This window comes from Eublepharis macularius, chromosome 18 (assembly GCF_028583425.1).
Source record: "Eublepharis macularius isolate TG4126 chromosome 18, MPM_Emac_v1.0, whole genome shotgun sequence".
Classification (NCBI taxonomy): domain Eukaryota; kingdom Metazoa; phylum Chordata; class Lepidosauria; order Squamata; family Eublepharidae; genus Eublepharis; species Eublepharis macularius.
The window spans coordinates 13,260,751-13,276,844 of record NC_072807.1 but is presented as its reverse complement, the minus strand read 5'-3'; the positions used below and the strand labels follow the sequence as shown (position 1 = coordinate 13,276,844).

General features: G+C 43.3%; 1 protein-coding gene across 1 annotated transcript in view; it reads right to left on the bottom strand.

Moving 5' to 3' along the window:
* CTDSPL2 (CTD small phosphatase like 2) overlaps window positions 1-16,094 on the bottom strand; it is a 45,201-nt gene that overhangs the window by 13,328 nt on the left and 15,779 nt on the right. The window contains exons 2-8 of the mRNA XM_055002819.1: window positions 13,314-13,522; window positions 8,915-9,053; window positions 6,772-6,921; window positions 6,343-6,558; window positions 2,381-2,459; window positions 1,839-1,950; window positions 1,582-1,668 (exon numbers count right to left, since the gene is read on the bottom strand). Coding sequence (XP_054858794.1) covers window positions 1,582-1,668; window positions 1,839-1,950; window positions 2,381-2,459; window positions 6,343-6,558; window positions 6,772-6,921; window positions 8,915-9,053; window positions 13,314-13,499 — 969 coding nt within the window. The 5' untranslated portion in view covers window positions 13,500-13,522. The remainder of the gene's footprint in view (window positions 1-1,581; window positions 1,669-1,838; window positions 1,951-2,380; window positions 2,460-6,342; window positions 6,559-6,771; window positions 6,922-8,914; window positions 9,054-13,313; window positions 13,523-16,094) is intronic.

The window sequence follows — 16,094 nt, the reverse complement described above, 5'->3', positions numbered from 1 at the left end:
GCAACTTCTGTTTTTGTAACAGCCTTAAATGACTATGAACTTGATCCTAAGCACATATTTGGAAAATGGTACCAATGAAAACAGTAAAATTCACTTCTAAATGTCCCTGAAATGCAAAATGCTCATGGATAAGGACCACCTCTGCGGAGCGTTCACAGCTGCACTTCTCAGCCTGTTTACTTGTAAGGAACTTTTAATGAAACAGAATCAGTAAACAGGGTAAGGATTGGAAGTCACTACACTCCCAGGCAAATAACTGCAGAAGCTGAAGTATAATGAGATGCCAGCCCCCGTGACACGAGGACAGCTGCTCAAAAATCAAGAACACATTTCAGGCAAAATAGACCATTTTGGGCAGTGTCAAAATATAAATTCTAGGTTTAATTTCCCCCCCAAATCAAATATGTCCCAGATCACTAACAGAATTATTCTTTTAAAAACTTATCAAATAAAGAACTTCGTAGAACAGTGTCTGCTACTCAGCTGCACTCAAGTCCGACGTGAGAACGGAGCATGGCAGTCACAGCCGACACAGGTGGAAAGAATGCCAAAGCAAATTTCCAGCTTTTACATTTACTATCCAAGAATCAACTGTTTCTTCCCTTCTAGTGTAAGAGGAAACTAAACATGGTCATCACCGTAACAGGAGACATGAAACCCATGTTGTTGGTTTTTAATCTCATTTTAAGCCTCAGAATTTCAAAGAATTTAAAAATAAAACAAAAGACAAAAGACAAGTTTTAAAATTAGGGTAAAGTACCTGGACAAGTGTCCGTTTAAGGTGCCTGATGTCATTCTCCAAAGATACTACAGAGGGGTCCAATATCGTGCGAACTACATGGAGGGAAGCTGTTGCTACTCCCAGGTACATCACACAATAGGGACCTGAGAACAACAGCCGGGGTCAGTGCAGCATCTTTGGCAGTTGCTGGAACACACCTCCTCCTCTTCCTCCTCCTTCCCCTGCTCCTTTCCTTGACAGAATTGTTGAGCGCCCAGTAGATGGAAGCTAAGAATGTGTTGTGAAGCACAACCAACAGCCAGCAATCTGGCAGACTCCATCAACAAAAGCAACTCTTGCCACAAAAGCAGCATTTCGAAATGAAGAGGGGGATCTGTTCTGAGGGCAAATAATCAGCAGCTCTGGAAAGTTGTTGTTGTTGGTTTTTTTTGCAGAAATAAGCAATTCAATAGCATGGATTAGTTTCCTCGGGCAAGGAAGAGTGTCTGTGAGGAGCTCTTCTTTGGCAAATGAATCACCACTGAAAACTTTCAGTATTCCTGCCTCCACTTGCTGGAAAGACTACTAGAAAGAAATATAGGTAAGAGGAATCCATCTGGCTTCCTAACTTTTGAGATCTTTACAACTAATCAACCTTGCAACTGACCCAATACTGAGCAGTGTGCCACGATACTTCACGTATCTGAAAACTTGCCTAACGAAATGTCATAGAATGTAAGCAATACCACTTAACTTTTGGCACTTAGGGAGAGCAAGAAGACACCAAGGGCGAGATGAGTGTCTGCCCATCAATTCGTACAAATAGGTTTACCCCTTCACCCCACGTGGGTTTTGATTACCTGGTAAATAACATCTTGGAAAAGGACAGGAAAAGTGAGTGCAGCATCTTCCAGCTCATTTAGACTACAGTGGACTAACGTTTCATCCTACAAAGAATTAAGAAAATGGGAAGACTTAAAAGGTCAAACGTTAACAACTGATTAGTATTATCTGAAAAGATTCCACACCTAAACCCCGCCCCCCCCCAATTTGTACACCATGAAAATGCCACAATACAAAGTCCACATTTCTACCAAGCATAATTCAAAATCCTTACCAAGTCGAGAACTAAGGAGAACTCTGGTGTGCTTCTGGTTTTCAGTGGGAGAGCAGGCTTCCGGTTAAGTTGTTCTTCTGTCAGCGGTGGAACGTGTTTGATGAAATAGTAGCTAGGAGGAAGACAAATCAAGATAATATTGGTTTATTTCAGCGAAGGCTTTTTGGAGTGATTGCCAAGATGGTGAACGACTCAGAAACAAAGTCAGTATCAAGGGCTAGCGCACCAGCATAAGGCACTAGGACTGTAAGTCAGTGCCTGATACAATCCAGGTCCCTGCTGGACACGGCAAACCCTGCAACTACTTCCTATATGAAAAAGAGGCTGGGGGTGCCTATGAATCTTGAGATTAAATGAGGCTGTTTCATATCAGTTTAACTATCAAGGCCCCTCAACTGTGGCTGTCAGAATCAAGGTATTATAAAGTATTTAAAGTTGGCTCACTTCCTTTAATCACTAACAAAGCAAACTCATAATGATTTTTTAAATGTATCCCATAAAATACTTAGAATTACAAACGATAATAAAATATGAATACATACGGATCAAAGACTTCCCAGTCTTCTTCATAGGTGGCTTCTGCATGAGCTGACGAATATCCACTGTCTGGAGACACTGGCGCTAAGAAAACGTGATTAGCGGTTACTTAGTTAATCTGAGGGAGAGGGAATGTTTCTTTTAGAAGCAGATTGGAAGTCAGCAGCATTTTACTGAAAATGGATTTATATATCGTGTTTCCACATTGCTGAAAGCAGTTTCCATAAAATAGTAAAACAGTGCATAAAACAAGTGCATGACGTTTGTAACTTCAAAAAATAGTATTCTCTCTCCAGAAAAAATCAAAATCATAAATTAATCCAAAGCCCTGTGTTACCATTTCTTCTATACAACCACAAAGATGATACAACCCTAACTTCAATGGATGCTCCATTCCAAAGGACGGGAGCTACCACAAAGAAGGCCTTGTTTGGACCGATACAGTCTGGACCTCCCTCATCATCAGACTAGTAAGCGATTCCTGCTGTCAGGAGCGAAGAGCCCTTGTTGGCTCTTACTGGGAGAAAGCAGACCAGTAAGTAAGTATGTGGGCCCTAGGCTGTTAAGGACATGAAATGTTTAAACCCAGCACCATCAACTGGATCTGGAAACATACCGCACCGCTAACACAGCTGTCTAGGAATCTCAGTGCCATGCTCCAATCAGCAACTGCGCTTCTGTATTTTGTACTAACCAAAGTTTCTGCGTTCTCTTTAAAGGTAGCCCTATGCTTTTATTTATTTGTTTGTTGTTTTATTTATTTACTGTATTTATAGTCCACCTTTCTCACTGACACTCAAAGTGGATTACACAGCATAAATCATAACTGATATGAAGAGACATTTAATAAGCAACATACCAGAATTAGGATTAGAGAACTCTGAATACAGTATGAGACATGATACAGAGTGCAAATATAAGAAAGAAAAATGGTATTACATCAATAGAAGCTATGCAGCACAATAGGGAATAATACAATGTACACACAGAAGTATAGTTCACAGCCCCTTTCCTTTTGTAAAGCACCTTCCTAAACCATTCTGTTATAGTTCAGCCCTATTACCTACATGGAAATGCCCTCCTGAACCACTCTTGTTTTACACTTTCTGCAGAATGACAGGAGCATGGGAGCCCCCCTGACCTCCTCAGGCAGGCCGTTCCAAGCGGTGGGGGCCGCATCAGAGGAAGTGAATCCAGGTGGCTGTTGATTTCGCTTGTTGATAGGGTGGCACACTCCAAAAGCCACCAACAGTTGAACAAAGCTGCCATGTATTTGACAGTCAGTACCTTGAACTGAACCCAGTAGCCGAGTCAAACTGGGTACTCAGGGGTGGGAAGAAATGCCCACAGCGCCTGCTTGAAGTTTATTTCCTATGTCTTTTGCATTGCTTAAGCTGAGCAACTGCACTTCTCTAGCTTCAAAAGGTCAGCACCCCAGCACCAAGAACAAGCCTCTTGGTTAACAGTTCAAGGGAGAGAGCACAAGAGATCTTGTCTGAGGAATCTGCGCCAGGGGCCCAGCCATTCTCACACCGAAATTGGAAGAAACTCCACTAGTACAAAAGAGGGGGAGAGACAGCTGAGTTATATACCCAGACGACACGAGAAGCACTGAAAATGAAGTCAACCAAGACCTGTTGGACAACACTAATGGAACGCACCAGGTAGTCAGCTCTGCACAGCTTTATGGCTTTTCTGTGGAAGGATACTGAACATGGTGGGAGGTGTTCTTAGTAGTTCTGGAGGCAATTTATATACAGGGTAGGATGTTCGATGAATGTGCTATTTCAGTGCAGATGGCGGCTGGTAAATATAGGGGTGGGAATTTTCAAAGATGGCCATCATTAGGACAGAACGTTTGCTGCTCATCTAATCTCCACAGCATCCCAAGAGATGCGGATGCAAGGGCCTCTGTTTCCTCTATATCCACTAGTCTTCTGCAAAGCCATATCAGCGAGGGGCAAAACTGCTCTCCTGTTCAGATTGCTAGAGGAAGAGAAAATTGATCTGACTTGTGTAACCGAGACTTGGTTGAAAGGGAGTGACATGGTGTGTCTGTCCCAATTAACTCCGCTTGGCTGTGTGCGTGACCCTCCATCAACCCAACACTGGAGGACTGGGAGGAGGGGGTGGCTGTCATCCTCCACAAGTCCTTCCCCTTTTGCAGATTCCCTTTGCAAACACGGGCTGTATGTCTACTGGCCTGAAAGCCAGTTTGGAATAGTGGTTAAGAGCAGCAGGACTTTAATCTGGAGAGCTGGGTTTGAGTCTTCACTCCTCCAACTGAAAACAGGTGGGTGACCTTGGTTCAGTCACAGCTCTTTCAGAACTCTCTCAACCCCACCCATCTTACAGGGTGATTGTAGTGAGGATAATAATAACACACTTTGTAAACTGTTCTGACTGGGCATTAAGTTGTCCTGAAGGGTGGTATATAAATTGATTGTTGTTGTTGTTGTCGTCATCGTTGTCGTTGCTATTATTCTGCCAGTCTACTGGCCCCCTAGTTCCCCATCTCCCTTGACCACTCTGTGTTCACATACACAAGACTGAGACCACTGGAGGTCTACTCTTTCTCCCACCTCATATTCCAGGTGGGAGAATAGGATGGCATGATCAATGGTGCCAAGCATTGGTGACAGGTCTAGCAAAACCAGCTGCAAGGCACTATCCCTATCTATTTGTAAACTGAGCTTTTAAAGCCAGCAGTTGGTTCCCAACCCTGACCTAAAGTGGACCGAAAAGGGTCAGGACCCTATGTGTCATCCCAAAATACCTGAAGATGCTCTGCTCAGTCACTTTGCACAAAAGGGACAGGTTTGACACCAGTCTACTGCCAGCTTGAGCATGTACTGGCATTGTAGGTTTTTAAAATAAAAGTTCAGTAACAGGTTCCCTTAAAGGTTTCAGGAAGCATCCCTGTAACAAAAGACTGTCAATAACCTGAGCCTTAGGTGCCTTAACTTTCTCCCAATGCAATTTTAGCAACTATGACTAAAGCAGATCCAGCTTGCATGAAATGGCCCTCCCATAATCCTCAGCATCCACATACATTTGAGTAGACGGTGCTTCTGACACCTCTACTGCCAAGCCAGACTGCAAGCTGGACTGGGTTAAGAAGAGGAAAAGAGGAAGAGTCCAGTAGCACCCGTAAGACTAACAGAATTTGTGGTAGGGTCACAACTCACTTCTACCGGACTCTTCCTCTTTTCCACTGCTACAGACAGACTAGCACTGCTACCCGTCTTGGATTAAGAAGGCTTTACTTCCAATTTGGCCAAAACTTGCCTCTGTGCTGCCAGGCTGTGCACAATTTAAACAACTGAGCTAGAAGGCATTCAGCAGGTGCAACAGCAGCAGAGAAGAAGGAATTCTTTGCTGCAATCACAGCCACTTTACAGACTTTCAAACTTGCTCTATGGCATCCTCACCCTGATTTGGCTTAAGTCTTCTGCCAGCAACCCTCTAGATGTCTCCCCACCCTCTTTATTTGTCTTAGCTCACTGGTAAAACAAGAGCATTCTGGAGGGTGATACTGTCCAGGGTTTTGAGGAGTCTGGAATTCCAAATCCTCATCAAGACCTTACTTCAGTCACTGGCCTGTATCTTAACACCCCCCCGTCCCCCCCGCAGCTTTCTGGAAACTTACTAGATCCAGTGTCTCAAAAGGTGGACTAACATAACTGGGCCCTTGTAGACTGAGAAGGACCCAATCACCCACTGCCTTTAACAGGGAAGCAAGTGACCATGCCAAGGGTTTCATCACTTCTCCAGAAATCTGCTTGGTACAAAAAATAGATCTAGCAAATGACCCAGACACTTATCGCTCCTCCCACTGTCATCACAGACAGACAACCGTATAAACTGCAAGGCCACCTTGGCTTGTTTCACTGGTGTGCGCTGGAACTGGATGAACGGGTCTGGGTGCAAGTGCCCAAAGGAGAACCAAAACACGCATGGCCCTTACCAGTGAGGGGGGGCAGATCACGATCAGGCACATCCTCCACTTCCTCCAAGCCGTTGTTGATAGCTGACCTGACCTGCACTGCTTGACTGGTGTAAGATGCTCCATTGGCTGAGGTTGCAGTGCTGGTGATGATCTCATCAACCTGATCCATATCCAGCTGTTTCACTATTTCTTCCGCTTCCACGGCTTGCCCTGGAGAATCTGAGCCAGCAGTTCCTGAAATGAGATTTCAGTTTACAGGTTGCCACTGCGTTCAGATCAAGCTGTCTGAGAATTAACATTCATGTTTTCATTTTAGATTTAAGATTTTTAAAAATGAATCTCCAAAACACATCCTTATTTGTCATTTCCTGCTGAAAAGAAGAGAAATTTTCTTTATGGGAATTTCACAGTACATCATACGTAAGTGCAACTTTGTGTACTACTTGCCATTCTTATTTGCTGGTGAGAAAAAATTGAAGACAGGAGAAAATATGGTCCCCAGTAACGTAGTTCGTGGGGGGCTGCCGGTGTTGGGATTATCTTCCAATTTTCCATTTTGCCGAACGTGCTGGTTAGTTATTTCATAATTTCCAGCTTCTAGAACACACACAAAAAACACTTGCACTAGACAATACTCTTAACGCCACTATGTTCCTGTTATCATTTTACTAGGTGGTTGGAGTGACAAATGTTACAACATACTATTAAATAAACCTCCGTTCTAAATATTTTTCAGAGATGTGAATTTACGTTTAAACCATGTGATGAAAATTGGTATAGAAAGAAAAATAGTGTTACATTTAATACCACTTCTGGGACTCTGACTCATAAAAGCTTATGATAAAATAAGTAGGCTACAAAGCTCTTTGTTACCAAACATCACTAGACAATATTCTAAGTCAACCGAAACATACGCTTAGGCTCAGGGGATAAAAATCCCTAATACAGAATACAACCTTCTGGCAGAAATAAAGAGCAGAACAGCCATTCACTACACCTCAACATTCAAACTGCCTCTCCCCTTATGCTCTGCATAAACATCAGAATAGGGCCTTCTGCAGGTACCACCCTGCAAATGGGCAAAACCAGCATCTGCCCATACATGTGCATGCTCTGTAGTGGCCTCCACCTTGATGAATTGCCTCCCTGAAGAGGCCAGGAAAGCTCCCACTCTCCTAGCTTTCTGCAAACTATGCAAAACTGAATGATTCAGGAGGGCTTTTTAAAACAGGTAACTGGGCTGTGCTGTAAGGAAATGGCTCAGAAAGATGGTTTGGAAAAATGTAGACTCCACTACTGTGTATTTTCTGTTGCTGTAAGAATGCTCCTACTGGATAGTTTCCATGTGATTTAATATATCGTATCAAGTTGCTTATGCTTTGTTTCAACATTGTTTTCAGATCTGTATTTGGATTTGTTTTTCGTATTTCTTCTAACCATATGCTATTGTATTGTTTACTGAACACCCCAGCTGTTGATCATATTGACTTACACTACATAAATAAATATACAGTCAACCCATCAGAGCTGGTGTGACTGCCTGGCCTGCAGCCTCTAAGGCAATGAAGTTGACAGCATCATAATCGGCCACTTCTGACTTTGCCAAATCAGGGAATGGGAACCCCTTTCAGGATACAGTCACCATGTCCACTAGAGAAATCTTTAGGAGCATACAATGGTGGCACATTACAATAATTATACACTGACCGATACAGCTGGGATATCCAGTATCCTGATTTTTTAAGAGAGAACATTTACTTCTTAAAAGTGATGAATTTATGCAAAAAAAAAAAAGAGTTGAAGATACAGAAGCATGGTCATTCAAGCCCATTTCTATGAAGGAGGAAAGGCCATTCGCACTGCATATACTGTTCCTAGGCTATAGCAAGCCATATAATGGCTATTACGCCAAGAGCACTTGGTTTGGTTGCCTACATAGGGTTAGTGTGACATAGCACAATCCGGTACATCAGAACTGAACCCCAGAGACCAAGATTCAAATCCCGGCTGAGTGATAAGCTCACTGCGTGGTCCCAGGCAAGGCTCCCTCCTTTTTTGTATGCAGCACCACCAACAAAGTCTTCCTGGTTAGAATTTACTGCAACTCGCCTTGACACCCAATTTGGGAGCGTAACAAATTGTACCCTGTTTCTCATTTACAGGCCAGAATTAAATTGCAGTTTAGAACCCTACAGAAAGTAATTGCAATTTGTTAAGGTACCCGATTCAGATGTCACAGGGAATTAAGACTAGTTCTAGACTAGCCAGTTTATCTATCTGGACAAGGCATAGAAGGAGCGGCAGAATCGAGCAAAGATGTCTACAGTCTGTCTGCATGCTGACACACTCCCCCTCCTGAAAAAAAGGGAGCCTGCTTCAGATGTTTGCTGTAAGGGTCAAGAAAAAACCATAACCCATTTTACACAATAAAAGCACTACATAAAAGGTATCAGTAGTCGCCAGTGCACTCCCGGCACTTTGAGCTCCATCATTCTCTTCCATTAAACCAGTGCCAACAGTCCTAATTACTTCAGTGATGCCGAAGGAACAAAGGCTTCGTAAGCAAGACTGGAGTGAAATATTCACAAACCTCCATTCACTTGACTTTTCCGCCTCACTCGAGAGATCTGTTTGTTAGGTTTCTCTCCTGTTCGAGGAGTAGAAGTAATCAAGCTGTCATCTATATCACGTTCAATTCGACTTCTCTTTGCGGGATGTTCTGTTTCATCCTTAAAAGAGAAAACATAACCAAATCATAACCAGAAATTTCTTTGGCCAGCTACTAGCAAATTTTCTAGGTCAATTTCTACCGATCCTCTCTTTTATGAAGGTGGCAGTAAACATTAACATCTGCCTCATTTATAATCATTACATTCTGCAAGCTTCATTTCTGAATTTTCTTTTTTAGGGGGGATTGTGACTGAAATAAAAGGAGCCAGGATCAATCTGCATCTCCCCCCTCATATTAAAAGGCAGAGGAAAGCAGCACACAACTTCCAAAGTCCACTTTTCATTTTTAAAAAACAGGATTTCTACACCTCATGCAACGGAAACCAAACTAAAAGGCTCCAATTCATTTCATTTAAACAGTACCAAATTCTAAGGCCATGCTATCAAGAATTTTGAGGCTGGCTGATGTATTCCTGTCCTCACATACTCTTGAGATTTTGCTGTGTCTTGCTATAAGCATCAATTACCTATACGATTTTAACGAGCACAAAAGCACACTGAACGTTTTTCGCAGCTTAAAAGCATCTTGAAGACTTTCCCACGTCCCTGTTTGAAACCCCGTAGAAGGTTTTCACTCCAGGAACATATGGAAATTCATCCCTCTATTCAGTTAGGAGAGCCTCTGACACCACAGCCTACAAATGGTTCTAGAACCTTCCGAGAGTGTGGATCAAACACATTCCTTTGGGTTGATGCAAAATGCTTTGTATTCCCCCAATTAAAGACTGCCCCACTTCCATTATTCTGAAAGAAGGAAATTCCCCAGTAATTTTCCATTCTGATCAAGGACAAGGGAACCATCTGACCCACTTTACTGATGCCTAACACTGAGGTTACAGGCTGTATCGGTATTACAGTGATTTGACCACACTTTTGACAGCCAGCAAAATCCCCGGCTGCAAGTGATGAATCAAATTTGTCTCCATAGAGTTAATATAGATATTAACTGTAACGCTGGAATAGCAGGCCTTATTTTTTGCAGAGTATTCAAATTCCGCATAGGGAATTAGCAAACTGCAATTGTCTGATCAACAATGCTTTTGTCCTTGACTCAATATAAATTTAGACAGTTTGTGAGAGGGAGGGGAGGAAGGGATGAAACAGCACTCAGCTCTTATGGCCTTTTTTATGTGCCCAGGGTAATGCCAATCACCACTTTGGGATCAGGAATTTTCCTCCAGGTCAGATATGCCAGGGATCCTTGGGGGGAGGGGGGGGGAGTGTCCTGCATTTTTTCTGGGCACTGAGCAAGGATCACTGGGAGTGTAGTTGGGAATTTCCTGCATTGTGCAGGGGGTTAGACTAGATGACCTTGGGAACCCTTCCAGCCCTACGTTTCTATGTTCGATCCTATTACTTGCTATCCCTGGGGAGTTCCTGTCAGACAATTCTTGATCTTGCTGTCTATGTTCAATTTATTAATATGCTCATCAGCAAGTCAGTTTTCAAACGAGTACATCTAGAACTAACTGCAGCAAGCCAAAAGTAAAGTCACTCAGTTCAAGGTTCATGGAAAATCCGACAGAAGTCAATATATTTTTAAACCAGCCACCTGAAAATCTCAACATAGCAGACCTGGTGACTCTCCCCTTGGGAGGAGTTCCACAGTGCAGATGACACCCCTGGTGCAGCCTCATAGGGAATACTGTGTACAGTTCTGGTCGCCACATCTCAAAAAGGATACGGAAGAGCTGGAAAAAGTGCAGAAAAGGGCAACCACAATGATCATGGGGTTGGAGCACCTGCCCTATGAGGCAAGGCTAAAGCATCGGGGCCTTTTTAGTTTTTTTTTTAAAAAAAGATGAGTGTGGGATGATATGTTAGAGATCCACAAGGTTATGCACAGGGGGGGGGGGGAGAGAAAGTGAAGAACCCCCCCAACTCCCATTGTACTAGAACTTGGGGCAACTCTATAAAACTGGCTGAAACTAGATTCAAGACAGACAAATTTCTGCTTCGCACAACAGGTAGCCAACTTATGAAACTCTCAGTGGGGATGGCCCTGGGCTTAGAGGTGTTGAGTAAATGTATAGAGGATTTATGAGAGCTGGTATGGTGTAGTGCTTAGAGGACTACAATCTGAGAGACCAGGTTCATATCCCCACTCGGCCATGGAAACTTGCTAGGTGATCTTGGGCCAGTCACACCCTCTCAACCTAACCAACATCACAGGGTTGTTGTGAGGATAAAATGGAGAGGAGAAGGATGTAAGCTGCTTTTGTTTTCAATGTGGAAAACAGTGGGGTATAATTGAAGTGAATCACTAAATAATAAATCTATCACTGGCTACCAGCCAGGACAGCTGAATGGGGCCTCTGGATTCTGACACAGAATGCCCCTGACTGTGAGATGCTGGGAATTGGCTATTGCCTGAGGACCTGCATGAGGACTTCCAACAGAGGCCAATCAGATGCTTTAGGGAAAGGAAATGCTACTAGATGGATTGCTAGCCTGATCCATCATGGCTACTTTTTTTAGGAAAAGAGGGGAGAAAACACCAACCTCCTTCTTTGGAACAGATTCTTCTGTTGGAATGGGGGACTTTGCTATCGCTGGTTTACACAACAAAATGTGCATCTTGAGCTTCATACTAAATTGGCTATAGCCAAAGGGAACTTCCATGTTCAAAGGTAATAAACCTCTGAACCCCAATAGCTAGGAGGCAATGTCAAAGGAGGGCTCTTGACCTCTACTGCTGTTTATTGGATCTCCTTGGCAACTGGTTGGCTGCCGTATGAAGCAGGATGCTGGACTAGATGGACAACTGGTCAAATCCAGTAGTAACCTTCTTATATTATGGAAACTGCTGTGTTTCAGAAAAATATTAAATTTCAGAAATTATTGAAAGCACTTATGCATTTCCTCTGATTTTTTTTTAAAAAACCTGTCTCTTATTGGAATGATTAACATCACATTAAATAAGACTAAACCCCACAGAGTTAGACTGGAAATTGATGCCATACATTTTTCAGATGTTATCAGATCTCATTTCTTTGATAGAATCAGGGCTTTTTTTCAGCGGGAATGCAGTGGAACGGAGTTCCGGAACCTCTTGAAAATGGTCACATGGCTGGTGGCCCCACCCCCTGGTCTCCAGACAGAGGGGAGTTTAGATTGCCCTCTGTGCTGCTCAGTGGCACGGAAGGCAATCTAAACTCCCCTCTGTCTGGAGATCAGGGGGCGGGGCCACCAGCCACGTGGCCATTTTCACCAAGGGCGATTTAAACTTATAAAAAACTCTCCCCTTGTTCCAGCTGACCCAAAGTGACATCATTGTGCGGTCCTGAGTTCCTCCACTGAGTTCCACCACCTCTTTTCCCAGAAAAAAAGCCCTGGATAGAATGCATTGAAAGAAAACACCACAAAACTTGATGTTTCTTTTCCCCTAATCACCATTATACAAGGGGTCAAATCATGTAGACCACGGCCACCTAAAGAATATGCAATTTTCAAAATGTCCAGTGTTTACTTTATTTCTCTAAACAGATATACTGCCAGGGGTAAGATATGGGAATCATATTACCCAAGTGCCTGCTGTTTACGATGACAATTCAAAGTGCTGATTCTTAGCGTTAAAGCCCTAAAAGACTTGTTGCCAGGGTAACTGAACTACCACCTTCTCTTATACAGTCCAGCCTGCCAGATTTTCCTCACCAGCTCTGCTCACTGTGTCCCTGCCTTCCAAGGTGAGGTGGGAAGTGACCAGAGCTTTTGCTCAAGGCTTGCCTGGTACCTACCCTACTCTCTTTTAGGCACCAGGGCAAAATGTTTTGGGCTAGGATTTCATAGAACCATAGGGTTGGAAGGGACCTCTAGGGTCATCTAGTCCAACCTTCTGCACAATGCAGGAAATTCATAAATACACACACACACACACACACACACACACACACACACACACACACACACACACACACAGTGACCCCTGCTCCATGCCCAGAAGATGGCCAAGAAACATCAGGATTCCCAGCCAAATTAGCCTGGAGAAATGCCAAGGTTGCAATCTGCCTAATTTTGATTAAGGTGTCATCTTTTAACATCACTGTTATAGTCTGCGTTTAGTCTGCAACTGTTTTATCAGACTCATTTTAACTGCTCAGTGTTTTGTGCTGTCTTATGCTCTGGCTGGGTTTTTAACTATGTTTTTTTATTATATTTTATTTTGTAAGCCACCTCAAGCAGGTTCCTTGGATGGAGAAGCAGCATATAAATTTTTCTAAAGAAAATTAAAACTTTAGAAATAGCTACTGAGCCCTTACCTTGGGAGTACTCCCTTTGATGAACTTTTTGATTGAAGACAATAAGCCAGTTTCATTCTTCTGTGGTTTTCCTCCTCCAACAGGTAAGCTTTCTTCCACCTCTGAGTATTTCCTCTTTACCCTCAATGCACGCTGCGTGTAATTTTGATTTGACTGCTGAGAAGCTTTCCGCGTTCTCAGCCTCATTTTTGTTGGTATCACATGTAAAACTGTAAAAGAAAAAGAACAGAGAATGCTCTAAACCTAGAAGTACTAATCCTCTATAGTTGTATCACACTTACAAGAATTAATCCAACACAGAAGAAAGTGTGATGCTTTTTCATTCAACGTGAAAAAACAGAACACAGAACACTATGGGATGGATCCAGCAAAAAAGGTAATGGAAGGAGATGGTAAAATAGATCTTTCCCATCTTCTTCTCCAAGAAGCCTTCAAAAATCAAAGCACCACAATCAGATGCACTACAGTATGAAACGCTGAAGCAACAAGGGGGACACTGGGCAAAACTGGCTCCTCTTCTGCTATTGATGGAAGAAGAAGGGGGCAATTTTATCTGAATCCACTCACCTGTTGCTACCGTGCCCCACACTTTGGTATTCTTTGTGAGGATTTCTAGCCCTCAGAGAGGATTTTTGGGGATAAAAAGCCAGCTGCTGGAGGAAGTGGAGAAAGATCTGAACAACTTCTGTAAGCTTTTCTGGTGAGCCCAACACTACGTACAGGTTCTGTGCATTAAGTGGAAGCTGTTGTAACCTTCACAACTGAATTCTGGCTCTCCTGGAAACCGAGGATGGCACACACATATTTGAGAAATTATAGAGCGCACTGGGGATAAAGGACATTCATTTGACTCTACAACTCTTACCAAATCTAAGAATATTCCCTAACACCAAGGTGAGCCTTATTTATGAAGGCAACAGCAGCACCTACTCAATACACACTAGCTTTTTTTTCTCAGCCTCTTACATGTTTTTCCAATGATACTCCTCATGAATGCTTTTCGGAAACATGCCTTGCAGGAGAAAAACAATAGGCACTCAGGGTTTTTTTAAAGTATTTATTTTATTATATTTATGTCCTGCCCTCTCCACAAACAGGCTCAGGGCAACTAACAACAATAAATTACAGGGTTAAAAACATCATAAAATTACAGAGATCAATCAACAGTCTATCAGGCGTCATCAACAGCACAAAGACTATAAAAAGCTACAGGTCCAGCCACGATAGAGCGCTCAGGGCGGCCAGGAACAGGGCACGGCAGTCAGAGAAGGGACAGATCACCAGCCCTCAACCAAAGGCCCAGCGGAACATCTCTGTCTTAAAGGCCCTGCAGAACTGCAACAGATTACGCAGGGCCCAGGTCTCCAACGGGAGAGTGTTCCACCAGGCTGGAGCCAGAGCCAAAAAGGCCAGGGACCATCAGTAATTGCTTATCCACTGAGAGCAAGGCCCTGCGGGGAACATAATGGCAGAGGCGGTACCATAAGTATGTTGGTCCCAGTCTGTTAACAGTTTTGAATACCAAAACCAACACCTTGAACTGTATCTGGAACTCGACTGGGAGCCAGAGCAGCTGGAACTGCATTGGATGGAAATGTGCCCTAAATGAGAGTCCCCATATGGACTCGTGCCACTGTATTCTGGACCAGCTGTAACTTCAGGGTCAAGTCCAAGGGGAGCCCAGCATAGAGCGAGTTACAGCAGTCCAGCCTGGAGGTGACTGTGGCACGGATCATCAAAGCCAGGTCTTGGGGTGGGAGGTAGGGTGCCAATTACCTGACCTGCCAGAGATGAAAAAAGTAATCAAAGGAGTGCACTTTGTCACTGGAAGAGGCAAAACTTGCTCCAGTCCTGGATACTTTTGTTCATGTAAAAGCGAGTTCTGCTCCTATTCCAGGTAACTTCACTTTCAAAAAACTTAAAGCAGTGTGTCCCCAATGCAAGGACAAATTGGCACTGAAGGTATTTTTCCTTCCTGCAGGTTATCCCGGTATGTGGAGGATTATCTTGTAGGCATCTCATCTGTAGGCACAGAAGGATTATCACCAAAACCTCCACCAGAAATTCTGCAAGACCAACTAGATTTCCAGGGTATGAGCTAATGGACCTGAATCTTGCTCTTCTACTATAGATCCAACATGGCTACCCACCTGAAAGTATCTGCACACCAAAAGACAGAACACTAGAATATGACAACATAGAATCACTGGGAACCAAAAGGGATTTATCCAAGGCTAACTAATTCAACTTACATTTATACAAGAAGCTTCGACTGCACAAGAACTACAATGCAAACACAAAGAACAGAGCGATTCAAGCAGTACCAGACAGCTTTATTACTCTGCTGCATTCTCAAAGTGCAAAACAAGACTTAAAGCTGCCATTAAAAAAAACCCTGGTGTCCTAATCAAATCCTAATTGAACATTTGTGTCTAGGAGGTCAAATGTTGTTCTCTACATGGGCACATGCCAATGTGCAATTCACTAACTGGCACCTCAACACACACCATATCAATTTGCAGCTCTCCTACACATTTCCTACATGGAGAGGGGCAAGCCACAGCCTGTTAACTCCTCAATTCCCATCTGGGGAAAAATATGTTTGTGTGGCACGCTAGAGGGAGGAAGACAGGAAGCCAACTTCCACTAATAGTGTGAACTTTAAGGAAAGGGCAGATAAAGCTGCTAACCACAGGCACTCTGTATGCAAGTATCTTAGGAAAGTTAACTAACCGCTCAAATCTTAGTTATTAAAATAGTTTAATTAGCTGAAGATAGAGA